General features: G+C 44.5%; 1 protein-coding gene across 18 annotated transcripts in view; it reads left to right on the forward strand.

The window, feature by feature from the left end:
* The window catches only part of CSMD2 (CUB and Sushi multiple domains 2), a gene marked incomplete at its 5' end in the record, with an annotated part of 338,842 nt that overhangs the window by 104,143 nt on the left and 207,343 nt on the right, over positions 1–27,356 (forward strand). For 17 of the 18 annotated variants that reach the window (XR_014575007.1, XR_014575008.1, XM_083809741.1 and 14 more), the window contains 2 exons: positions 8,988–9,182; positions 15,598–15,805. Coding sequence is in view for 15 of the 18 variants with exons in the window: in XM_083809741.1 (XP_083665867.1) it covers positions 8,988–9,182; positions 15,598–15,805 (403 nt within the window). Of the gene's footprint in view, positions 1–8,987; positions 9,183–15,597; positions 15,806–27,356 lie in introns of those variants that run through there. The other variant, XM_083809750.1, reaches the window with a different exon arrangement.

Here is a 27,356-nt window from a genome sequence, read left to right on the forward strand (position 1 = left end):
GAAAGGGCAGGTCTGATCACCCAGATCCACAGCATCCGCCTTTGTGTAACAGATGGATAAGGTTTTGAAATCATAATAAGCTCACGCTTCTGAATAAATCCAGGCACTGGGGAGATCCCATGTGGGGCTAAAAACTTGTTCTCTGAGATAAGTGCATGTTAGTGCATAGCTTGCAAAATTATGCTTGTGGCAAATTTTGCAGGATAGGCACCTGTGAGTTTAGGAAACAGGACTGAGCCCTAGGCGTGTTTTTAATGTCATAATTAGATCGCTTCAGCTTTGTTTTCAGTGAAGAGGATAAAATTACTTTCTAGATTTTTTTGATCAGTTATGACCGCAAATTAATAATGCATCTCTGGTGCCGGAAAGCAGAAGGCTTCCTAATTGCTACCGCAGCTCGGGGGACTCCTGTGGCACCATCCTGAACCGTCTGCGCTTTCTGCTCATCGATAGGAGGTGTCTGCACCGGGAGCTCAGCACTCCTGGTTGCTCTTACAGTTGAGTAGGAGAGTCAGTAGTAATACTTCACCTTTACTGTTTTCAAGGGCATTTCCCCACGAACTGTGTGATTTCACTTACTTGGCCTTTGTACTCACTGTAAGGCGTCTCCTAGTTAGTTATGCCTGTGGTATTGGCCCTAGCGTGGTATTGAGTCGCCAAGCTTTCTAAAGCACAGAAAAGCTGACTGTAAAGGGAATAAATTGGGAGAAATAAATGGTGAAGGCAGTTTAATCATGGCTAGGTTGTTTCTGTGTTTCCTTTAGGGGGTGAGCCAGACTTTACGTGGTTTGAATGGAAGCTGAAGCAATTGGAAGCTGTGAATTACAGGTGTTTCTGCCCCCCCTTGGGGGGAAATGGGCTATTCGTGGCTTAACCTCAGTGTAGTTGCAGGCTAACTCGGTTTGGTTTGCTTGGGAAGACGCGTGGACTGCCACTCCAAGCAGGAGCACGGTGTGATGCACGGCTGGCTCCTCCAAAGGCTCCAGAAAGCTGGGAGTGAGGAAGGAAAGATGTGTGGAACCCAACGGAGACAAAGGAATTGGAGCTGCCAGTGGTGTGACAACGCCGCAGGTCTGTGTGTTAGGGCCTGGTGCTGTGTTAGACCTGAGCAGCCCAAATCCGCTGGGTTCCCTGCTGGGGCTGCTGCCGCCCCATGCCCTGATACCGGCTGCTTCCAGAGAACTGGCCTAAAAAATCTCAGGGTGATAAGTTGTGGTGAGTGTCTTTCCTCTGCTGTGAAATATTTATTAAAACAGATGTAGCTGGCTCCAGTTCCTGTTTCTGGGTAATCAGCCAATAGCTCGAGAAGATCAATAAGCAGATAAACAATGGAGACTCTAAAGTTGGAAGAGGCTTTTTTTTAACAGAACAAAGAGCCTTCCTTGTCCAGGGACACTCTCCAGCAAAATGCAGAGCGGATCAACACTGGCACCCAGTGTCTAGATCGAATCGGCTCAAGTCCGGGTTTCCAAATCTGACCCCCCTTTTTCAAGCTGATGTCCTGGCTTTGGGTCCTGGTGTGCGCAAAGGAGTGAGGTGCTCAGCCTTGGTACACAGCTGAACTCCCTGGGGCTGCTCTTTTAATTCAGCTTTGGTTTGGTACCTACACTTGTCTTCTGGTGCTGAGAAGTACTGCGGCGTTGCTTTTCTTGGCTTGCCATTTGTCTTACAAGAAGATGCAGATCTCTATGTTTGCCTAGGAGTGGTTAACCTTAGTTCAGGGAGGAAGAGAGGAAACAAATGTAAAACCACCCTCCTCCTCCCTGGGGAAGTTTCTTCAGGTTACTCTGCAGCTGTTAAATGCCAGTTCAATGAAGCCTTTAAACATGCACTTAAATCCATTCCTGCTAAGCAAAACACTTAACTGCATGCTTTAAATTAAGCTTGCGTTCAAGTGTCGCTGCGCTGAGAAGCAGCAGGACTAGAGCACGTTCGCAAAGATGAGCGGTTGTCAAGTGCCTGCCTGATTGGGATGCTGATGCAGGAGAGTCCTGGGCTGGGGCAGCAGGGGAGGACCCCAGTCCTGGGGACTCAGCACCTGCCAGCATGCTGGTGGTGGCCCAGACCCAGCAAAAGATTTGTGTACCTGGGCTTCAGTCTCTGTATTTTCATGCTAGCCAGGCTTCCTCGGGTATGTTCAGCAAGTAGTGACATTTGTTTGAAAGTATAAATAATGAGTGGCAGTAAGTCCCAACTGTTAGGGAGCGGGGCTCACTGCATCTCTGAAGACAGCCTGATGGATCTGTAATTTCCCTCTGATCCCTCCAGCTGCCTTTGAGGATCTTTCTTTTCCAGTCCCTCCAGAAAAAGCCTCCTCTTAGAAAATGGTGATTCACAAAGCTGATTGTCCTGATCTTGCTTGTAACAACAAGCTGATGGTAGGAAGTGTGACTGTCTTTTGGGAAATAAAAATTGTGTGTCTCTCTCTCTATCTAGGTGTACATGCACACGAGAAATAGGCTAGACCTATCCTGCTATCAGTCCTATATTGTGTTTCCCGAGGTCCTGTGTGAACTTGATCTTAAAAATGTTGGCTTCGTGTTGCAGAGAGCTGAGATGCAAGCAACAGCGTTCCTCTACTCAACTCTGTTTTCACAAAGCTTTCAATATGTTAGCCCGTGGAACACCTCTAGAGTTAGCCTCACCTATTCAATAAGCATCAGAAGAGCAGAATCGAGCAGCGTGGTTGCCTGAGCCCGTTCGTCTCAGAGGGACTGCGCCATCAGAACAGAGGGCTTCTATTCACGGCCTTTCTGTGATGGGGAGCTGTCTTCAGTCTGTCTGCCAAGTGAGGGTAGGAAGCATATGCTCTCCCCAGAACAGGTTAAGATAATTGCAGAAATACTTGGTTGTCTGTGGTATTGAGTGGATTCAATTAACGTGAGTGAGCATTTAACGCGTGGGTTGGTCACGGGCAAAGGAAAGTTAGGAGTCTGTCCGATGTGACAGGGTGCCAGCACGGGATGGCGTCTGGTCACAATGTAAATGGGGTGAATGCTTCAGGGTGGGCTTGTTCATTGCCACATCTCCCATGAGCTTGTCACTTTCATGTTTTTGAATTTTTGCTGTTTCTGTAGTGGGGCGATTAAATCAAACCTGAAGTCCTCCTGGCTCAGCTCGCAGGTACTCTCGGAAGTCGCGCTGAAGTTGCTCTAGTACATTCAAGGAAGGTAAATTGAAAACTTGAAAAATGAATTTCCAAAAAAGCCCTAGAACTACTACCACAAAGAAGATGGATGATGAACCCTTCTGGTCTGTTATTATCCAGAAGTAACTATCTGGCTGGTTTTTAGTGAACAAAGAAATATTAGAAGGGAAAAAATAGTTTCCATTTAGCTTTATCTCTGTTGGCTGTACTGGAAATGAATCATGACATAAAAAAAGGATAAAATGAAATGAAAAAGATACCATTTATTTCCTTTTCTGTAACACACACTGGACACTTATTCTGAAGGTTACAACTCTTCTGAACTAAAACAGATTGCACTGAAACACTGATGAAAGATATTAGAGAGTCATAGAGTGTCCCTGCGGTACTTTGCCTGAAAGTTATGGACAGAGAGGGAGGGGAAGTCGGTTGGCATGGATCTCCCCACCCGTTGGAATTCACATTTGTGCTGGCCAAAGGTGCACCGTTAATGGTGCGTAGGTATTTCAGTTGATTTTCCAGGATGTGATGGAAATCTGAGATACTTCCTCCTTTAAGAATCTTTCTCTCCTCAGATTTCTAGTGAGATAAATACAGAACACATTGTTCTCCGAGCAACATGCTGCTCTTCCTGGCCCAGCCTGGATCTCCAGCAGAAGAAACGTTTGTGTTGAGTTGTTTGGGTGTCTTGACTTCAAGACCCTGCTAGGTTCGGGAGGTACAACAAAATGGAAACTGTTAGAAAAAGCATATTGGTGATTAATCTGGAAATGTGGATGTGCAGAGATGCCTGAGCCAGTAAGTTTAGATCGATGGCTTTGTTATTTTGCTTTGTCTCTGTAGCATCCTTTTATGCAGAATTATTCCTGCTGCAGTAGCTGTACTCAGGAGCTATAAGTGCCTGCTCTGGCATGGCTTTTTTTTTTTTTTAGGAATGAAAATCAGTTGTGAATGAGGAGATAATGTATGGTCTCGTATCATAAAAGTTGGGCTCCTTGATAAGATTTCAAGGTTATGACAATGATAGCATTGAAGTATCTGTCGTAAACTACCACAGATAATTCAAGCAATAAAAACGTTTCTTTTAGCTATGTAAATAGGGTAATAGACTGGAATGAAGTAGCTAGATGTATTAAATGCTGGGGTTATTTTATATTCAAACAATAGAGAGAAAATAAAGCCAGAGATTAATTTGAATAGGAAGCAGGGAAGATTTCTCTTCTGAATGGTGAGCAAGGTAGAGATAGATTTGAGTTTTTGTTTTGTTTGAAGGGACCTGAATTGGTAACATAACTCAGACGTATCAATGGGATGAGCAGGATGAGAAGCATCTCTGTGGTTTTTGCTTTTTTTTTCTTCCAACAAAGAGCCTGTGGGGTTTTGAGAAAGGCTGATGTAATTAGCCTGAATGCGTCTTGATGGTGGGATGCTGTCCAAGGATGCGTTGAGTCACATCTAGTGACTTAAACTACTAATTAATTTCGAGTGAACTGGAATGAGGAGGCATGGCTTGACGAGTACTAGGTTTTGAAAGCTGCTGATTTTGAAAACGTCCAGTGTGGTGATCCCTGGACAAGGGGATGAGAGAATTTGGGAACAGCCTGGTGAGCCTCTTGAGAAGGGCAAAACCAAATGGGGTTAACAATCCGGTCAGGGAATGGTGGGAAGCTTCTGATGATCATCGGTTCTGGCTGCTCTTTAACAGCTCACAGGAATGGATGGCGGAGAATTCTCAGATGTGTTGCTTCCATTTCCAGTTTGTTTAGCAGCTCATTTTCAAGCAACACAATATGAAATCTGTGACACCTTTTGTCTTGTACCAATAGATCTGGATATAAAGCTTACAAAGCCTGGCTTCATGAAGGAAAATCTTCACTGCTTGTTTGTAGCACACAAGAACTGGGATGAAGCCAGTGGAACATGTGCAAGCCCCAAAGGGTGGGATAAAAGGGGCCCAAACTGAAAGGCAAGAGGGGAGGAAGAAGAGCAGAGGTTTAAAGCAGGAGTTAAGTTGGGTGGAGGCTGGTCACAGGGCCTACAACTTTCATTTTTGAAGAATAAGTGCCTTTGGCGGGTAGGCTGAGAATTGAAGAAAGTAGGAGAATTCTTTCTAGGTTTTGGACATCAGTCCTGGCTGATGTTCTCAATGTCCTGACACTTTATAGTCCCTTGTTGAAGAGATGCTGTTGTCTTGTTCTCCTGTCATCCTACCTCATGTTGCCTCCTGTGGCAGCTGTAGTTGTAATTATCACCGAATTGTGGGATCGAGTGAAGGTCTGTTTCTGTTTGGGCCTGTGCTGGCAATTAACACCACGACCGTGGTTCCTTTGCCGTGTCCCCTTGGGGAGTGTGGTCTCCAGCGCAGTATATCTGAATGGTGCTGTTTGAGGTACGTCGAGGAGCTCTTCAGGTGCAACTGCAGCAGAATAATCCTATTTCCTTTCCTCTGTCATAAAATAAGATAACGGTTTGGCAGCTGTTCAAATCAAGACAAATAAAATAAACTGTTCTATATTCATCATGGAAAGAAATACTTTGCTAGAAAATGACTAACAGGACCTTCTATTCATCTCTACCAATCTGGTCTGTGGCTGCATTCATTTCCATACAATCACTGAAAAATATTATGTTGATTGCCAGGAACAAAGCTTTTATGGGGAGTAAAAAAAAAAAATCCATGCTACTAATCTACAGTGGAATTGGTAAATGGGTAAGACAAAGCTTTAATAATATTATTCTGTGCGACATCTGATGTAAATAATACAGTTCTATTAATCTCTCAAGCAATCAGAGTCTGGCTGTTAGAGGCAGCCAAGTATGAGCAATAATATTATCTCTTCTAAGGAATGTTGGAGTAGAATCGCAAATCCATCGCCGTGAAGGCGGTGGCGGCAGTGGCTCAGGGCGTCGGGCTGAGCGGTGAAACAAAGGCACCACCTTCCTGCCGAGCAAAGTGCCTGTGGGGCTCCCAAGGGCGACGCCGAGCTCTGCGCCCCGGCTGCTTGGACCTGGCGGTCTGCGGCAGGGGCTTCGTGAAGCTGTGGGCTTTCTCAGGAAGCACAGATGTGTCCTTTGACTCTTCTCCTTCCCTCTGTAGGAGAAGGTGAACTTCGTCAGCTCAGGTTTGGGGCCATCCAGAATGATCGCAGGGTGTGACTGCCCATCCTGCGTGGGCAGCTGGATCTGCTGCTCCTACTGAACCTGGCTCTGGAAGCCTCAGCCTCTTGGGAAGCATTTTTTTTGGCCCACGATGCAGCAGCTGAAGTGTTTGTCTTCTGCAGATGTGCATCAGTGTTCTCAAAAAAAGTGCTCACCAGCTTATTCAGCAACTGCATTGAACCCAAAGCAGTCAAGGAGTTAATGCTGCCTCCCCCTAAAAGCATGTGTGCCGCCCGTCCCGTAACACAATATTAGTTAAGGCAGCCAAATGAAGCAGAATTTTTAAATGAGATCCTGTTTTTCAAGTATGATTTTAAGATACGATGCAGGTCGGGGTTGTCTGATTCTTCACAGTTCATTAACTAGAGAGCAGCTAGTGTTAGAGAGTGACTTTTAAAAATGATGGATTTTTATTTATAGCAAAGTTCTAGTCATTAATTTTAAAGGAAGGAAGCATAAAAGCAGGAGTTGGGTTCATTTTTTTTAAAGTGACATTGGTAATTTAATTAAATTGGGGTTTTGAGTATCATTACAGAAAATGAAACATTAGTTCTACGCGGTTTTTCAGCCTGTCTGATGTATTTGATAGCACCCCCCCGCGATTACAAAAGCTGCATGGTCATTAATATTTTGGTGTGAAAGTTGTTGCCGAACATATAGCCGTCCATCTCCAGGTGCTCTGTGGGAGGATGGGAGTAGTATTTTGGGGGAAGGAGTAAAGGGTAGAAATCCCGTCTGCCAGGGCTTGTGTGTGACCCCACACTATGCTGTGGCATGGGGCCACTAAAGCCCAGCTCCCAGGGTGCTGAATGCGCTCTTCTGGCCCCAGGCTCTACAAGGGGCTCCTCTGCACACAGGCGTGCAGCAAGAGCTCGCAGTCTCACCAGGAAAATCTAAGAAACTGAAGCAGAGCAGGAATCCAGATGCACGTGCCATTAAAATTAATCAAGTTTAAGGTGGCAAGGTTGCTGCTAACCCACTTCCAGATTAACTGGAAAGCAGGATGGTATGTCTGGAGGCAGGAAGGTTAATCCTATATTTGTTACAGGTTAGTTTTTCCTTTTCTTCCCTGTGGGGCGTACTGTCCCCAGTCTGCTGCAGAGAACCCTCCAGAGGTACCTGGGCTCAGATCGGAGGCAGCCGGGTCTGTGCTGGAGGCAGAGCAGAGAAACATCAGCTCCCGATCCCGAAATGCTGTCCCGTGGCAGGACAGGGAGGCAGTGGTTTTGCTTTGGTTAGTGTCCCGGAGCTGTGCTTCGTTTCGCGTGCTTACGCACAGTTTTGGTTGTATTTTATTCTGCTGCGTGCTGTGTACGTTAGCATATCATTTTCCTTTTAATCTTCCTCTTCTCCCTGGCAGAGCTGCAGATTAAACCTCCCTCTGCTCATCGAAATTCATCTGTTTTTGTTCAGTCCCCCGACAAAATTGTTTCCTATGGTAAACCATCACTCAGCTCCAAATGACCATGTTTTCCTTCCTCTGATGTTTGAGTGTGGTGGTTTCACACTGGTAGGTAGCTAAGCTCCACCATGCTGTGCTCTCGCTCCCCATCAAAAGGCCGGGGAAGAAATTACGATGAAAATAAGCTTATGGGTTGAGATAACCACAGGGAGATCACTTGCCAGTTACTGTCAGAGGCAAAATAGGCTCAGCATAAGGGACATTAATATAATTTATTACCTATTGATAACAGACTATGGCAGCGAGAACTAGAAGCGAACTAAAAACCCTGTAATAGAAGATGCTGCACAAGGCGTGATTCAAATTTGATTAAGACATTGTCAGCGTTGTGGTTGCCTTCATTTGGTTTTATATTGGGCTCTAAAACAAAGATTTGAGTGGATCTTCTTGGAGTGGTTTATGGGAACCTGTAGAGTTTTATTTAAGCTCTCTGAAGCTGCTGTATAGAGGCATTGATTAAGAATATAGTAGCACTTTAGCTGCAACTTCCTAATTTCATAATAAAGTACCCATGTTCTTTTGGTTGCAACCTTCAGTTAACTCTGTTTTGCCCTCGGTGGAGTTGGGCCCATCTGCATTGCTCAGTCTGGTTTGATGCCTCTGTGTGAAAGCCAGATTAAATGTGCAGTGCAGGGAAGTATAAATCCTTGTGGGCTGAAATTCTGCAGTGCTTTTTGTCCAGGCAAGAGTTGGCTCATTGCAGGTTTTGCTGTCTTCTGTTTGGTTCTGAGGTATAACACGACCCTGTTTACATTGCAGGGGCCTTTGAGGTGTCTCGTGAAGATCAGTTGGAAAACATTGTTTTGCACAACCTAATCTCTAGGTCTTGATCGATTGTAGTCATGTCAAATTACTAGAACTGCAAAGGGGGGCTCAGGAAAGAGGAATGCTTTGGTTTAGAAACTGGAAAAATGGGTCAGGAAAAAGTGAATCTTGTTTATGACTCAATTGCTTGGGAGTGATTGTGTTTCCTTTTATATGTATTTATATATATGTATATGTACACACACGCACTCAGTAGAAATGGTACTTAAATGTTAATTGTAACTGGCCTAATGAATTCTGATGTAATTTCAATATGGTGTGTTTTATGGTTATTTGCTCTTACATTTTTAGTGATTAAATTTCCTTTGAGGTGAGCTGTTCTGGATGCCTCACCTGCCAGCTCTGTTATACAATAATACACTGTCCCTAACCAGAACCAACTTTCTTTGGCAGTTCTACCAAGTCATACGTGTGGGAACCCAGGAAGGCTGCAGAACGGCATTCAGCAAGGGACAACGTTCAGCATCGGGGACAAAGTGAGATACAGCTGTAATCCAGGCTTCTTTCTGGAAGGACACGCGTTGCTCACATGTCACGCCAATTCGGAAAACGGTGCCTCCTGGGATTTTCCTCTTCCTTTCTGCAGAGGTAAAGTGTCCTCTCTTCATCTGGAACAAGCCACAATGAAATAGGATTCAATGAGCAATTTGGGGTTGGGAAAAACTTCATGGGCTGTAAGTTTGATTTAAAAGACTTGAAAACTAAACATGATGTATTTAATATTGAGGTTTCTTTTTATTGGATTCCCTAAAGCTGCCAGGCTTTGGGTGACTAATGGGAAGGTTATGAAGTGCTCAAAGTACTCAAAAATGTTGCACAGCTGCTTTAACTCCAATTTCTTTGTCTAAAGGGGAGGAAAAAAAGAAAAGTAGGTGTATTATCCATCAAGATAAGGCACCTTCTTAAGGCCATGCATTTTTGCTAAATATGAGAACATTTATGCTGGCTTTTCTGCTTTCTCCCATCCATGTCAAGCTCGCTTCCCTTGCTGCAGTTCCCACGGTGATGCTGCTCTTTTGTCTGTAAAGAAAAGCAAATCTGTGCAGAGTGCTGCTGGGCTGCGGGATGCTGGCAGTGGGGCCTGCAGCCTCAGATGGGGGATGCTGTATGGGAGGTAAAATCCCTCCTTTGTTCAGAAAGGGTGCAGGCCTGTTTGGGTAGGCCAGCTTCGGTTCCTTGATCAGTATAGAGCTGCTTGCTAATCCTCTGGAGCCACGAGGGACTAGAGAGTCCGTAAATATACAAGTGTCTGTGTTGTTTTACCAAAACAGTTGCTGCTGCTTTGAAGTCTTTTCCCCTCAATTCCTTGTGTACTTCAGCAGAGCATCTTATATTGATTCTTTTTATTGACTCTGCCTGTGCAATCAATTAGCAGTTCTAAGCTGTAGCATAAATCTTGAATTTAAAATGAACAAATATTGTTTGCTTGGTGTGCTTTTAATGCTTTCTTGAATGAGTTACACAGCAGTAATGTATGCTGCTTAGTACATTTCTCGTTCGCTTACCTACTGTTTTGGAGCCAAGGGCATTGTAACACTGAAGGAGTGGTTCATAGAGCCAGGCAGATAGTGCGGAGGGACAACTGTCATTGCCATTTTAGCATGATCAGTTATGAGTCTTTGCTTTTCCTCTGTATCAGGACTCACTGTAACATTAAAAAAACAAACAAGCAAAAAAACGGTGAGGTTTTAAAAAGAAAATTATGAATTATGTGCAGGGAGAACATTCGGTGAAATTCAGCTTTGAGAGCACACCAAGCAATAGCCTTTTCAGAAGATAAGAGATTTTGTGCATGGATGGACCAGCATTTCCTCCAGTCTGACAGCATTTTTCTGATACAGTCTTCCTCCAAAGGAAGGATGCTTGCCCTGCTATTATTCAGGTATTTGTGTAGTAGTTTCCAATAAGGGAAGGATTAACTTCTGCCCCCAGCAGGTGCTAAAGTACTGAAACATGAAAGTTGGCATGATTGTAATTTTTGTGATCCCTGCTGCAGATGGAATAAAGACCATCTTTACATTTTTGTCTTGCCCTGCCAAACTCTCTTTTAATTTTGATACCGCTGTATCCAGTCTTGAATGCAGCAATGATGATGGAGGCATCTGATGTACTTCAGAACGAAGGACTATTAAATTCTATGGTACTTGCGACAGTGCTGTGTGAATTGCTCCGATTACAGAAAAATGTTTACTTGTTCAGGTACACTTGTGTAGCAGCGTGCCTGCAGGCTCCTGGAGGTACCACTCCTTTTTAATAGATTTGGCCCTGCTGCTTCAAGACTAACAGTAAAACTTCCAAGGCATTTTTTTTTTGAGGCAGGAACTAGGAAGTCTTCTCATTGTATCTTGTTTTAGGAGGGTAGAAAATAGCAAAGACAATCTGCAAGTGGACTGGCTGAATTTGAAAACCATCTGCCCAGCTGCACTCCTTCTACCTTAAGTGGGTTTTCAGCAGACATTCATGCTTGGCTGATAAACCAGCAATACGGATACCAGTTGTTGCAAGGGGTATAAAGATTTACGTACTGACAAACAGATTTACTGCCTTCTTGTGCAGGGATGATAATGCTTCCATAACTGTTTCCTGAAGAGGAGTGTGTGTGTATATATACATAGATATAATTTTTTTTTGAGAGAGAGAGAGAGAAAAGATGGTTGCGGCTTATATAGCTTACAATTAATTCTATCAATATTGGCTTACTGGTAACTTTCACCTGCAAGTTTGTTGAATGCATTTGTAAGTGTTCCATTTTCAGATGTAAGCTGGAGATGGGTCAGGTCATGCTGCTGGGTCAGAGTCAGACAAATCAAGATGAAAGATGCCCTCTAGCTGAGCAGGTGTTATAATCTCAGGAGCAGCTATCTTGGGAATGGACTTGTCTAATGTCACTGCAAAGGACAATGTCCAGTGTAGGGACTGCCATTTTCTCCTTCTCCTTCCCCAATATGAGGGCAGAGGTAGAAGACAAGTGCTGAAATCAGCACACGAGTTTCTACCGTGCTAATCTGTACCTTCTTCTGGTTCCTTTGTGCTCGTCTTCGTTCTTGTCTTCCTCTTGTTACATCCTTTTTTATATGTTGGTAGCTTTGTCTCCTTTCCAGTCTTTGCGCATTGACATGATCAAAGATGCAAAGAAATGCATGGTAGAGAAGAATAAGAAATGAATGTGTTTGAGAAGCTGGAACTTGGCTGTGCCAGGATAGCAGTGCTTTGAAGGAGTGCTGTGGCTCAGCTGCTCTTCCTTCATGAGTAGTCTGCACTGCCCTTACCCATCTCTCAGCTTAGAGGTACTGTTTTTATAAAGGATAAGTGTAATCTTAATGAGGAGGGGAAGTAGGGAGGAATCCCAGATGCAGAAAGAATGGCTTGATGAAGCACTTCCTTGGAGAGACCAGTGGAAGTAGCTAGTGCTGCAGCTCGCCAGTGCTTTTGAAAGCACAGTTATATCAAAATTGATTCTCAGACTCCGAGCTAAAAGAGACTATAAATTCACTCAGCACAGGCTCTGCTCTGGTGAGTTACGGTCCTTGCGTATGTGGCAGGAAGGATTAAAACTGCCATGATCTCATCCTGGTAGCACCAAAGCAGCAGTGAACGGCATCTCCACGCTGATCTGCAAAGCAGTAGCGCGTGGAACTGGGTGGCAGCTCGGGCTGCTCAGTAGAGAAGCTTGGCTGTGCCTCGTAGACCATGTGCAACTTGGAAACTCGCCCCAAGGACTGAAGTCCTCGGTGAGGCTGGTTCAGACTCTAAACTCTGGACTGAGCTGACATTTATCCTGTCTGTAATGTGTCGGGATATTATGTGGAGTGGTTTCCTCATTGCACCTTGTGTGTTTTTACACACATCCTACACAGTTGTTTTGTAATCACAGAATGAAACGAGGCCTAGTTACTTAGTGTAAATGGGGCCTTAAGCTGAATCCAACAAGTCTAGCTTTATTTTTATCTTGACAGTTGGTATGCTGGAGGCAAAACCCCAGTAGACCTGGAATGCTGTAGCCAGAGAAGGAACAACCTTCACCTGGATCAGTTAATTTCAAGTAAGGTGATGGCGATGGTGCATTTGAAGCTCCAAAAGAATACTCACATGTCTGTTTTGTGAAGCACTTTCATGCATGCGGAGAGAAGTCTTGCCCAGATTGTTTGCTGAATTTAAGTAGAACTGATAGGTTCATGATTCTGGTAGGCGGCTGAATAAAAATTCAGTAAGCCAGCTGAAAAGTTGAGAACATTTGCAAAGCTACATTTTAAGCGTATCAAATATGCATAATCTCATTAAAAGTGGTCTGTCTTCTTATAACTCAAACAGCTGCTTAGACTGCACCGTGCCCAAAATAATTGAATGGCTGTTCAAGAAGATTTTTAGAAGATTATAGAACATGTTTTAGCAGTAACAAGCTCTACAAACTTCTCTCATAGCACTGAGTCAAATTTCTTTAGCATATTCTCCATTCCTCCCTGCATCCCTCCTTCTACACAGGAATATCCTTAATGTACCAGAGAGTGTCAGACCCCAGCAGTAAATGTGGCTGAGAACTTGCCCGTAGGAATAGCTTCTTCCAAATCCAAAGTTCGGGGGTTTCTGTGTAGACCTGAGCTGCGAGAATGCAGGATCATAGTGAGGAACAAGTGTTTGATCAGCAGCACCCGTGCTGTTGGGAACATGGTGCTCGTGGAGGCTGGACTGCTTGCAGGTGGTAGTGGTGCACGCTCTTATTTGCAGAGGTATTTGAATGGTGCCTGGGCTGATAGCAGCAAGGCAGCAATGGTTAAGGCAGCACGTGATGTTGGCAATAACTGCCCTGGTGGGGTAAATGTCTCAGGAATAAAGTGGCTTCTTCAGTTCTCTGTGTGCACACAGAAGCAGTTGCAAGGAGCCGTAATCCCACTGGGGTTAGAGGTGCTGGTGCAGCACGCGGTGTCAGTGCCACGCAAACGGGGTTAACGGCCTGGGGCCTCCCCATGGCACCGGGAAGCATGTGTCTGCCGGTGCCTTCTGCTGGTTCGTTGGCTGGCTGCGCTGGGATGGCAGATGGCCACGAGAAAGAGAAGCTGGCACATATTGGAGGTTTGTTTCACGTTGCCTTTCAAGTTACAGGAGGTGGAGGCTGCAAGTTCCAGCCCTGCTGACAGAGCCCGCTGGTGCCACAAGGCTGGAAAGGTCTCGCTGCTGGGCGGTCCCCCTGAGCAGAGTTCTGCCCTTTCCTCAGGTGCTGATGTCCCGTTGCACTTCACACACACGTTCTCACCTGTATTAAATTGCAGTTTGGAAGGGTTTTTTAATAGTTGGTAATAAAAAGAAGTGTTTATACTGTTAAGCCCCAAGCTCCTTGACTAAAGCATTGAAACGCTGCTCTGTAATGCGTGTTGTAAGGTTAACAGGCTTTTCCTAGCAATGTTCCAAATAAACTCCAGGCTGATGCTGTAGGTGGGAGAGCAGGGAGCTGCCCTGATACTAGTCAAATTAATTCTTGGTTTCCTTTATCTTCATGCCCATGTTTTCTTTAGATCCCCCTCCTTTAATTGCTCTAATAGCTCCTGTTGATGAAATTTAGGTTGTAAAAATGAAAGAACCTGCAGCAAACATCAGTATGTAAACAGGGAATGTCACTGCTTGGTTTCTGAACAAATGGTTCTGTCTTTAGCACTCTGATTTTGGTAGCAATATCCATTTCCTCAAGAAAACAGAAACCAAGGCACGTAAGGAAGGTGTGGGGGATATTCTACTCCTTTCTATTACATTTCTATTAAATACAGTGCTTGTACTCTCAAGTCCTGTTGCCCCATCCCCTGGGGATGTTTCTGTTGCTGATGAAGGTGCTGGTATGTATGTGAGTTGAGCTGGAAACTCTTTAAAACCACCTCCCTGCTGTGATAGAAAAGCTTTCATGTCTGTGAAACCCTTCTTCTCAGTCTTTGAGTTCTTGGTGGTTTTCTTCCTGCTTTGCCAGCTACGTGGATGGGAGGAAAGCTGCAGAAAATACCTCCTAGGAGCCCAATTAGGAGTAAGGGATGGAACAAAAAAACTTAGGCAACAGCATATGAGGAAATAGTGTCCTGGCAGTGAGTCGTGTTAGGCTGAGAACTGCTTCCCCTGGGAAGTGGTAGAAGCTCTGTCACTTGGGGTGTTTAAAATTAGACTCAACAAATCACCAGTAAGTATATGGTGGGGAATAAGCTGGCACTTGCAAGGAGACAGACTGGCTGGCCTAATGGGATTTTGCATCCGTCAACATCTTTGTCTCTTAATGCTGTTTAGTTAAAAAAAAAAAAAGTGCTTCTCCAAAATCCACTCGAAAAAGATGAATCTAAATTTTCAGTGCAAAGTTTTTCTTATCAACCTGTGAAGTATTTGTTACGTGGGTAATATCCAGAATTTTATCAGTTACATGGAAAACATTTTTAAATAGGCTTTTGATCAGTTGAGATAGTTGTCTTACAGCAAGCTTGAGTGCTGCCCTTGCCCTTGAAAAATTCTGTGCAAAGGTGCTGTTCTGGAGAATGCTGTATTGTTCCCCAAAGCAGTGGTGCTGTGCAAATCAGCAGACAAGTGTGAGGTTTATCCTGCACAGTCTGGTCCTCCAGGACCCACTCGAGCACTGCTCAGTAAGGATCCAAAGCTTTTGGAGTTGGGTTAGATGTTTCCAGTCCGTGCCAATTTCTGCTGTTATGATGCTCGGCTTTGTAGGCTGCTGCTTGTTTGACTTCTGCCATTTTTTTGCCATCCCATTTGACCATTGTTTCATACCAATCAATGTTGCTGCTTGAAATTTCAGAAACAACAAAAATAACCAAACAGTGGGAAGAGAGAGGATGTTATCAATCAGCTTTCTTTTATTCAGGGTGTAGCGTACAAATAATATTCCAAACAAGCAAATAGAGGTCCTAACCCACTACAAAAACACTGGTGCTTTCAAAGGTTTGCTTTGGGCTTTTTTCTTTTTTTGACATAGTGCTTTGCGTTTCAGCAAAATCTTATAACTTGCATTCTCTGTTTCCAGCTGATGATGCTTGCGGAGGGACTTTAAGGGGACAGAGTGGAATTATCTCAAGCCCTCATTTTCCTTTGGAGTACGGCAATAACGCAGACTGCACGTGGACTATTCTCGCTGAACCTGGAGACACTATTGCCCTGGTTTTCATGGATTTTCAACTGGAAGATGGATATGACGTTTTAGAAGTTGCTGGAACAGAGGGATCTTCGCTCTGGTAGGTTTCTGGTCATACTTCGTTGTTGTCTGTATTGTCATACAGTAGCACCTTCTTTTTAGTATGCAGAGATCCAAACTTCGATAGGATGTTCTGAGTTTGTGCTTGAATGGGGGTGATTCCCAGTTACAGGTTTTAGCCGCTGCCTTCTGATGAAACTCGAGGATGCCTTTAATTTGCTTGGTAAACTTTATGTTGACTATTTTCTGCTTTAAATCATTCTCTGCAGCAAGATTTCACAGTGTAGCTGGTTAAATGACATAAGAAATTAATTTTAAAAAGGGCACCACAAAATCCACACCCAAGAAACCCTACTTTAAACATTGCCATGCTCCAGTCTTGTTTTTACTGAATTGTTCTCTGATTATTGCTAAATATGCTGCTGACAAGTTAACTTTACTGTTAATGAACCTGTGGCAAATGTTTCTGCAGATGAGTTGGTTCTTTAGACATGAGTCTGTGTGTGGAATTTCAATACCCCTTGCATACCATTAAGTTGGCTTGAACATTGCTTTCAGAAATACTGCTTTTATGTATAATAAATGCTGCACTGATTTTTTTTTTTTTCCAATATACAAGAGCTGTCCAAATGATCAGTGCTATGAAATCTGAAGTGAGGGCTCACAGAGGGAATTTGGCACGTTGCTTCTGTTGCTTAGCAAAGGACACTTCTGCCTCTAGTTTTTCCGGACACTACCGTCTTCTGCACTGTGGCTGCAGCCAACAGTTAAAAGTCCTAACGAAGAGCAAATGGAAGAGAGTAATCTTAGTCCCAGCACCCCTCTAGAAGGGGAGAATTAAGCATTTGAAATAATTAGGTGTTGCCTGGAATTATCAGCAGGAAGTTAAATTACGATTATTTATGAAGATTCTGTCACTACCACAAATAACATTCATTTCAGTAATTTATACTCGCCTGACAATTATGGAGGAATGGGATTTGAATGTTCAGGATGTATTAATGTGAGGGAACTTGCCATTTACTATGTACTCACTCTTTACTGTTCCCAGGACCCCTTTGAAAATGAGATGTTGGTGTTTCATGAGGGGGAAAAAAAATGTTTTTATTAGCATGCATTAATGTTTCCGGGCACCATTACTTTTTAGCCATTATGTACTGCAGGGAGGATCAGTCATCTGTGGTATGTGGTAAAGATGTATGTAACTAGTTAAGAAACATTATTCAGCCTGGAGGTGTTGCCAGTGCAGCACTGTGTCTTGTCATATCAAAAATGAAACAATGCCTGTCAGAGGGAACCTGCTGGAAAAAAATTAATAAACTACCCATAAATATACAGTGGTAGAAATTTAAAAACTGCAAACATGTCTTAGCAAATTAAGCCCTTTGAATTTCAATAGTGTGTGTGTGGGGGGGGGGAACTAAACAAACAAAAAAACTACCACCTCTTCTAAAAATGAGAATTGGGAACTATTTTAGAGGAGTAAGTTTTACAAACATCAGCTTTGGGGCCTTGTCGCATGCATTCCCTTGCCTCCACCCCAAGCACCAACGTGCTGCATCTTTAATGATCACCTTTCTTCAAATGCGTTCTCCCAGGGAGCTGGATGAACTCTGAGCTGTGACAGCAGTGGACTCTTGTTTGAATTAGCTGGTGGAGCAGGCCAGGCGAGATGCAGGGCATTAATGAGTGAAACAGGTCACACAAACATGGGCTTCATCCAGGGCTTGTAGGTGAAGCTGCTCCTACTTTTCAAGAATCATCCTGCATTTTTATAGCATCGGGAAATACACACAGGCAAGATAAACACACCAGTCAATTCAGAGGGACCTGATTTAGTATTCTTGAAGTAAACTTTTCAGTCCCATAAGCAGAATTACAAAGTGTCTTATTTTAAATTTCATTTTTCAAAGCTGGCCTTCACAACTCAGAGCCTGATAATTAAATTCAGATGACTCATTTTTCCCATTTTTAATAATTTTTGCCCATAGGGGGAATAAATTGAGCTCATATCTCGTCTTTAAACATGTTGATACGATTCAGCTTGAAAATATAGCTGAAAACCTTTTTTCCCCCCTCTATGAAGACCTAGTTTTAATTATTGGTAATACAGCAGATAGACTTGCGGCCGAACAAGCCATTCTATTGAAGTATCTTGCAGCTAAATATTTCATTTCCTAAGCATTATAAATAGTTTTAATCGGGTCCAGAGATGTACACAAATAAACAAAATTAAATTTCATCTCGGGTATAATTCATACCTATTTTCGAGCTACGGGATAATGACGGTATTTACAGGAGTGCTAGCTCAGCACGTTAGGCTCCGTGCGGCCTGCTCTTACCACGACTGTCCTGCGCTGTTGGTCACCCTCTCCTCTCCAAAGACAGATGCTGTGGTGCTCCCTGAGGAGCCAGGTTCCGTTGTCCCTGCTGTCAGCGGTCCCATGGTTGGGGTCCTGGTATTCCTTCGGGCCCTGACCTTTCGGACACGGGTTCCTCCCTCCATGGGCCTTGAAAAGGAAAGGGCTTTGTGGATCTAAGTATTCTCGTGTCAAGCGGAGCAGCAGGGGCTGAGTAGCTATCTGAGACATATTAATAAAATTACACGTTTACAGCTCTTATAACAGCTATTGCAGCTTCTGTCATGGGACCTTGGGCCTGGATTTTGACAGGTGAGAAATAAAATTGCACTGAGCAGAGAGCAGGAGGGGAAGAAAGTAGCGGTGTGAAAAAGGGCCCGTCAGGTGAGAGAGGACGGCGCTGGGCCTGGTGGGCTGGGGAGGAGGGCTGGCTCTGCCAGCGCGGGCTGTCGGGAGAGCTGGGTGGCCTGTGGGGGGCTTCCTCCTGTCACCGTCCCCAGGTTTTGTCTCCTTTTCAAGACTGGGGTTCTCTTCTCCCCCTTGTTTTTGTACTAGCTGAGAGGCACGAAAGGATGAATGAAATTCCTCTGCTGGTTGCGGAGGTTTCGTGGTACCTGCCTCAAAGCTTCACTCACTGGCAAGCATCCCGCTGGGTGGTGTTAATGTGTTGGGCTGCTATTGCCTTCAAAGGGGTGGTGGTGTAGGAAATGACTAATAATCTGACTTCGGTTCATGTAAACATACATACGTATTGAGATCAAGTATATAGCAAAGGAGGTCTGGGCAGTTATTCCAATACAGCTGAAGCCAGCAAGATAGACAAAAGGTGGAGCCTTGTTCTCAGGCTGTGTGGAGCCATGCACAACCCTTCTTCTAGACTAGGGATTCTGGAAGTTGTAGAAATATACAAACATTGTAACGTTTGCTATCAAGAGCTTCCCTTTTGCTGTGGTCATTAAGTGGGAAGAAGCAGAAGGGAGATGCTGTAAGCTCCAGCCTGTCTGCTGACCAGGTAGGCAGCTAATCATGCCCTTTCCACCCCAAAGCGGTGTTATTTGGCACTCCACGGCTATTTGTTCCACTGATGAAACTACTTAGAAACCTCTGCTCCTGCCAAATGAATTAGTTCCATGAGACGAAACTAACAAGTATCTCATTTGTCTGAGTATGACAGTCTGTCTGGCATGTTTTGAAGGTTCATTAGATGTTTCTAATCTTCAGATGGGAAATCTACTTTGAGATGTAGACAACTTCTTTAATAAAGAAGCTTTTCATATGTTTTGTAGCGGTGTTGCATTTGGTGACTGTATTTGGTAGGCTGAGGGTCCCAGCTGGTAGGAGGGCCTGGGCTGTAGCTGGGAAAGGTGCTCAGTGCCTGCTGCCAGGTCGTGGTGCGGTGCCTTTCGGATCGAAGGAATGATGGTGTGGGAGAGGTCGGAACCTAGCCTTGTATCAGCTCCTAGTGCAGCAGTTACCTGCTGCCTGCAACCCCCTCGGCCTCTGACCTTATTTTACTTCATCGTTTTGCATGATCTTGGCCGAAACAGAGCCTTACCTGGCAGAGCACCTCCTAGTATCACGCTGAGAAGTTGCTTGTCGACCTGGGAAACCAATTTGTTTCTAAATTACTGCTTCGTTTGCCCCGGGTCCTGGTTTTCGCTCCCAAGTTTTGAGCCTGCTTAGCCCAACCTAGAGAAATCACACCGTAACTTGGGAATGGAAACTGCTACGGTTGCTCATCCTTTTCTTCTGGGCAATCAGGGCTGGGCTTACCCTTCTCAATTACAGTCCACCGTGGTGCATTTCCTTCTTGAGCTTAATTATGCCTCTTTATTCCTGAACTCTTACTGAATGTGGCTACGTGTTTGAAAATTCAAATGTTTAAGAAGAAAAAGAGATGAGTCTGACAATTCGCAGATACCACCTACTCAGTTTTATTTTTTTAATCAGTGATTTCATTGTTCTTTCAAAACTGCATTCTCCTCGGTTGCCTCACTTGTATATTTGTTCCAGGAGGACACAAGCACGTGTTGAATCGCTGCGTTCATGCAGAGCCTTGGTCTATGCTATCTTTCATCGCTGTGATCCTCCTCTTGACTTTATTGCGCTTTTATTGAACAGAAATCTAATTTTAGGGGGGTTGCATCACCTGTCATGTTGCCCCTCTGCTGCCCTTCCATTCTCTGAACCTTGTCATTTCCCCTGAGAAACATTGTTTTCATTACCAGGGCCACCACTAAACCCTGTCTTCTGGAAAAGCATTGCAGAGTGTCTCTCGTGGTGCTATGTATCTGCAGAGTTGACTTCGAGGGAGGAATGACTAGAGGAATGTCCCTGATGTTTTAGCAGCTTCTCGTGACTATTGCTGGCTTTACTTCTTGTCATTATCTGCAGTTGACCCTTCCCTCCCCACCACCCTTGTCTATCTGCTTCTAATAGTCATTAAAGATCTCCTGTGTGAGGTCTACTTTGAGCTTCCCTCTTGACGCGAGGTGTCTCGTACCACTAGCCAGGCTCATCTATTTGCACATCTTGTGCTCTACCGGTAAGAAATTAGAGTGCCTGTTCTTGAAGGTCACTGTTTCAGATGATGATTATGTTAGTTGGTAAAAACTGTTCTCTGTATGTGCTTCTAATGAACCAACCTATTTTCTTTATATCAAAGCAGCTTCTGATCCTTAGATAGCTGCCTCAGAGCTTTCAGCACGAATTTTCATCTCAGGCCTCAGCCAACACCTACTGAAATCAACGGGGAGAGGCTTTGGCTCCAAAGGACTCGTGAATTGGGCCCTGGTGTATTGTCACTTACTACAGCGCGTTCCTTCTGCCAGCATGCCGCAGCTCTGGAGCGCGGGGTCTGCATCTGTTGCTTCTCCTGGCAATGCTGCTGCCACCAGCACGGGAACCGGGGCAGTGCCTGCAGGAGGGGAGCAGGCGCTGCGGTACGGAGCGGAGCTGCCCAGTGCTGGGGAGCCCAGAACCGGCCCTCTCCACGCGCCCCCCCTGCCTGCGCCCTGGCAGCTGCCTCTCTTCGCGGGGATTCTGGAGAACAGATTGCCTGATGGCTGCTTCAGAACGATTGGGATCTCACAGTTGCCACTTCCTTTTTGATTTTTTCCAGTCGGTAATTGCTTTTATTTGCAAGTTGACAAGCAGTATCCTGCCCTCGTGCATGCGTGAGGCTGAAGAATTGAAGACAGTTGTCTTGAAATAACTTATTTCTAGTTAAAGCCTAGATAATGCAAGTGTGAAAGTTTTCTTTTCCTGTGCAGTGAATCGAGCTTCCTTGTTGTAATAGGCAGTTAGAAACGGATGCTTTATCTGTAATACTCAGCTGCTCATCTTCCATGGTAATGTTTTCCATAGGAGTGGGAATGAGTGAAAAAAAAAGTGTATGAAGTGGCTTTTTAAAGTCCCTATTTAAATGTCAGTTACATCTTCATCAGGATCTGGAAATAGATTGCCTTATTTGACTGGTACGGTTAATTCTTTTTCTGTTAAAGAATTCATGGTGCTTTTAATTAGAAGGAAATTCTGTGAAGGCTTTAAAGCTGTCCTATCTAAAACATTGTTTCAGTGGGAAATAGTTTTCTTGCAAAAACCCCTTGTCTCTTAGAACGTGCGATCTCTGGAGATAACATTTTGGAGAAGCGCACAAAAGCCCAAAAAGGAACCGCAGAGCAGCCCCGCTCACGCAGCCAACGGCTGGAACGCCTGCAGCTCTCCCTGCTGAGGCTGCTGCTGGCGGCCCCTCACTGCCTCCGGTGTTGTGAGCATCAGCTCGCTGGGCTGGCCCAGGCCTTGCAGCTTCCTGTCCCTCACTTGGGTCCTTGTCTTACTATGAACCTGCCATAGGGAGAACAGGAGCGTATAGGTCCGTGATCTGATTTCTCCCTGATGGGAAGCAGGTGGCGCAGCATTGGGAGCACTTGTTTCCTGGTGGTAGCTGAGAGGTAGAGCTGATTGCGTCCCTGGTGGGCACAGATGATTTGCGATCCTCTTGATTGCTGTTTTTAAGTGAAGTTGAAGGATTGATAATGCTTTGTAACAAAGTAGTTTCAGTAGAGTAACATTGCGCCTTGTCCTAAAGCTGCCCTGTCGGTTGCAGTGCAGGAATAACTGAATGGGAAATTCTGGAAGGAAGCTGCTCAGGGTAAGATGGTATTTAAAGAGGTTCCGTAATTTAGCATACATTGCTGGTAAGGAAAGGAGGATTTAGACAGCAGCTGAGCTGATAAAAATAACATGCAGGCTGTGTTAGCTCTCATCAGTGAAGGACTTGGTTACCCATTTGTGCAACACATTCCTGAAGCTGCCGTGGGACCGAACGCGGACCCAGCCGCTCCTGCTGCTCCTTGCTGCCTGTCCTCTGGGGAGGTGAGTGTTCTGAGCAGCTCTTCTGCCCCGAGCATGGCAGGGAGAGTGACTTCTGTGACAAACTACAAGGAAAGGGCCTCATGACCTCTCCCACTCATGTTTCATTCAATAAGACATGATTAGATTTCATATACCCCTCTCTAGCTAATCCTATTTTTCCATGCATTAATATGATTAATTCTATTTGCTAGATAGTAGAGCGCATTCCATGAATATTCAAGCTAGCTATTTAAACCAAGGAAGAAGATGCTTTTAGGCTGAAAATTACACTAATTATCTCTTAATTGTATTTTTTATCCTAAATTGACCTTTGTTTGGTCCCCTCTGAGGCTGAGAGCAAGCCCTGTGCAAAGGCTGCTCTGTGGACTGCACCTGAAGGGATAAGGTGCAGAGTGGAAAAATCTGTGAAGGTTCCTAAACATGAAGAAATTAATATTTTGCCATTTCTGTCCAGGATGTGAACACGTGCTGAGGGAAAAGAGAAGTTTGTTTGCAAAAACACTCAACTGCAAGCTGAGGAGAGGTACTGGAAAGAGGGGGCTCATGCAAGTTAGTGTAACGCAGCTGGCTGAAAGCTAGGGAATCACAGAATCATAGAAATACGGTGGCAATTGCAAGAGTACCTCCCGGATGTAAGCCAACATGTAAATGACCACATAGGTTGTAAACTGGTGAATAATACCTGTATTGGGCGGAGACAGGGCGCTTTACCTAAGTGCAGGTGATGTCACAGGCTGTAAATGGTTGGGCATCTTTTTAGAACACCAGATCTCCTCTGCTGTGGTGGGACACTGAGCGTTCCCAGGTTAAGCAAGCATTTGGCCAGCTGCTGGTAGGACAGATGGCTGGCTCTGCCTCGTGGTGCTTCCAGGAGATGCTTCTGTGTTACTCTTTGTTGGGGGCCAGTGGTGGGGCCCTGTTCGTGTGATTTTGGCTCACTTTTTTCTTCATCAGAAGCCAATTCGTGTCCCTTTCTGTGCAAGGTTCCACCGCTGTTGTTTAAACCGGCTGAAGGTGTGCATATGCGGAGGGGTCTCCCTTTGCACAGAAATGCACCATGGTGAGGGAATTGGGTTTGAACGTCAAAATCTGCCTGCCAGAGCTGATAAGTCATGTTTTACACTGCCTGCCCTTATCTACAACTTCAAAGTGAAAGAGCAGAGACACCTCTGCAGCTGTTCCAGTACTTTCAAAAGATCTTTCTTCCGTGGTTTCTTTGTGGACCCGTTCACAGAAGCTTTCATATATTTACAAGTTGTATTAAAGAATGTAAGTACTTTGTTTTCAAATGTCACCTGTTTCACAAAATATATTTTAAATGATCTTTGCCTTCTGGTTTTTCTTCCCTAGGTTCTCTGCAGCTGCTTCTCCTAGGAAATCACAAACTCATTCACATGTGTTCTGTTTCTGTAGCTTTTTGTCACATGCTTTAAGTGAAATTCACAATGATACAGATTCATTTTGGTGCTTAATTCATATTACTCCTTAAATTGATTTTGGATGTTTGATGGTAATGTATCCCATGTACTGTGATTAAGCTCATCTCCCTTTAATTTGCATTGTATGTTAATTCATTGAAGTTGGGGAAGAATTGTGTTTTCGTTGGTTTTCGATAAGCTCAAGCCGTGGAGAAGTAATTTATTTTTATGTTGGAAATTCTGAGGCCACACACATCTGTCCAGCCTGATCTTTCCGCTTGTCTCTGGAAATACTGAAATGCATGAAATACAGGGAAGAAATCCTAGAGTCCTCTTCAGGAGAGGTTTGCTGCTGGGGGTGACGTGGTGAAGTATGTGTGCCCCTTAGCCAGTGTAGCCCTCTGGCAAGGTACAGGTGTCAGGTCGTCACCTTCCAGAGTCAAGAAAAATTGCACAGACTGTGTGAGAGGTCCTGGCATGCTCCTGGTAGCAGGCGCTCTGAGGTCAGCCTGCCGTTGGGAGCTGGAGCAGTATCTCACTAAGTAGCAAGTTGGCAGCAAACCAAGTGCTGGGCAGGGGAGGAAAGATGCTCTTGTGCATTGGGATTTATTTCTGTTACTGTGTCATGGTGGCAAATCACTTATCACCATGATTTTGTCTCCTCTGCTTGTACATTCGGGCCCTTTAGTCCAACCTCGCCCTATTTGCAGCTGAGATTTGGGTTTGTAAACTGCAGGTTTATGAGATAAGATAAGATACCAGATAGGTCTCAGAACTGAACTTGGCTCTAACCTCTTGTGAGCGTGTCAGATCATTTTACTTCTGGGTTTCTCCTCTCGTTTTTATTTCTAAGGTAGGGGACTTTCTCAGTTGATTATTCTAGAGCCAGCACAACAGCATCTTGCTGCCTTTTGGGTTTTAGGTGCAGGGTCTGTTCTCTCTTTCACCTAGGATGATAGAACATTTGGCTAGCACAGGGTTTAAATATATTACTGTTGATCGCAAAAGGTTTTGAGGTTCTCCTAAGGCTGATACTAGTTCACAGAATGGTTGAGGTTGGAGGGGACCTCAAGAGGCCATCTGGTCCAGCTCTCCCTGTGCGCAGAAGCAGCAAGGAGCTTTAGTTTAGCAGAAGCTTCTGGTCTGGTCTTCGCACAGGGAGAGCTCCACCACCCCTCACCATCACCACGCATCCCTAGGGACAGAGCCTCTGAGATGGAGAGCAGATGTGAAGACAGTGGTAGAAAATGTCAGCATTTTGAAGACTAGGGAAACACTAACGCTTTCTGTTACAGCTGCTCTCAATAGGAGAGGTTAAATGAAGCGTTGCCACGGCCAGTGCTGCAGCCACAGAAATGGAAGATCTATTCACCTTAAATATTACAAAGTGTGTTTTCAGAGCTAGCCCATTGTATTTGTCAAGTTATGTATATTTATAACTTGACATATCTATAATACATCTTGAAAAATTCAGTGGAATACAAAAATATATACGTGTGTACACATATATATATTTTTTACCATAGCCAAACATCTGTAATTTAATAGCTGTAGTAGAGGCCTTGGAGGCCTTTTGTCGTTGAGTAACAAACTTTCACCTGCAGTGGAAAAAATTGACTTCTGTTCCTGTTGTTTGCTTATTGCAGGCCTGAGCTGCTGCTGCTTTAAAAAATAGATAAAGATGCCCTGGCAAGGATCAATAATGGATGGGATAAGCAGGAGAGCGCACAGGCTGTTTTCTATTCCAGATCTGTGCGATGTTTCTGGAAGTGAGCTATTCACAGGGGGACTCCTGAATTCTTAAGCGGAGAGGGAGTTGCAAACTAAGTATTAAAGTGAAAGGCCTAATAGCAGTTCAGAATTGGTTAATACGGTATCACCCAGCGAAGCGCTGTCTGAAATCTTAGTGTAAGCCTGAGCTCTGCATCCTTGGGGCGAGGCGTACTTTTGAAGGGCTTGGGGCTTCCCTGGTGAGCTGGTCCAAAACCTGGCTCTGAGCGCAGTGAGCTGACAGGCAGAAACGTGAGCGGTTTCTGTTATGGGACGTAGGAGCAAAACAGTGAATTCTGCGAGTTTTCTTTCACCTTGGCATCTCTGTTTCTCTGCGTTTAAAAATCCAGTGTGTTTCTTCCTGCTCGGGGAGATGGTGCCGCTGATGGATCTTGGCACAGATACGTCTCCCGTCTTGCGCTTCTCGATTCAAGGATAGACTGCAAGTCTAGTAATATTAGTTATTAAAAGCAGACACTTCATATAAATATCTTTGCTCTTAATGTCTCTGGTACTTTGTACGCTAAGATCTAATCAGTCTTCTCAAAGCCCGGATGGTGGAAGGAAATAATGTGCTTTGGGTTCATGTGGCGATTGTATTTTGCTTCTTCCCCTTGGTGGCATTTTCTTTTGTCATGGCAGGTCATGATCTCTTTAGCTCATGCTGAGTTTGTTTTTGACAGTCTTGGCTGTTTTACAACATGGATGTTTTGATTCTTCCTTGCAGGGACCTCTTTCGTGGCTGGATTTATAGCAGGGATCAGGAAGATGCCAGGACATCAGTAAATATCGGAGCATTAGTAATAGGCAAAATGTTGTCAACAGCTAACACGTAATGACTGTATTCCTGGCCGCAGTAAGCTGGAATTTTCCAAGTCTCTGGAAAACCAGACCCATTACGGTGTTGTACCAATGTGGTTTTGTATAGAGGGCAATTGCTGCCTTGTACAAGTTGAAAAAGACAAAATGTGATTAGCTGCTTCCCTGCCATTGCCTTGCAGTGTAATTAACACAAATAAGTTCACTCTTATTTAAATCAGCTCAAGCTTCATTTATTATATGTGTTTATTTTTTTCCAGTCCCTTTTGAATCCTGTGCTGAGGGCAGGGCCAGGTTGGCTGCGGGAGGAAAGCCCTGAGAGCCCACGGGGCGCGGACAGCCACCAGGGCTCGGTCACTGACCGGGATGGCTCAGTGTGTGTGGTGCTGAGCCGCGGCCGCTTCGTGCCAGCACACTGCAAGCGGGGCTGCTTTATTTTCCACGAGCGACCTGAAAACTTGATCTGCCTTCAACATGCTTTTAAGGTGGAAGCGGTGGTTTGATGCTTCCCAATCGGAGCTCGGGGAGATGCCCATCTGTCCTCGCTTTCCTTTTTCCCCTTTGTCTTAGTTCTGCACTTTATAAATTAATTTTTATAATCGTCCTTTAAATGATGGAGCAGTTGAAATGAGCTCTTAGTCAGAATTACCTGCATTAAAGATCTCTTAAAAAGAGAGGCATAAAAGTAATTAATTGCTTCAATTATAATAATGTGGCTTAGCTTGTGGTTTTCTGTTAGAAAAACCTGCTTTTGATAAGTCCGCTGTTCTTAAAAGGGAAAAAATAAAAGTGCTTCAGGCTGGAAGCTGGCATGAAGGAGTTTTGAAATAAGGTTGTTCACTTTGTA

This window comes from Anser anser (genome assembly GCF_964211835.1).
Source record: "Anser anser genome assembly, chromosome: 24".
Taxonomy (NCBI): domain Eukaryota; kingdom Metazoa; phylum Chordata; class Aves; order Anseriformes; family Anatidae; genus Anser; species Anser anser.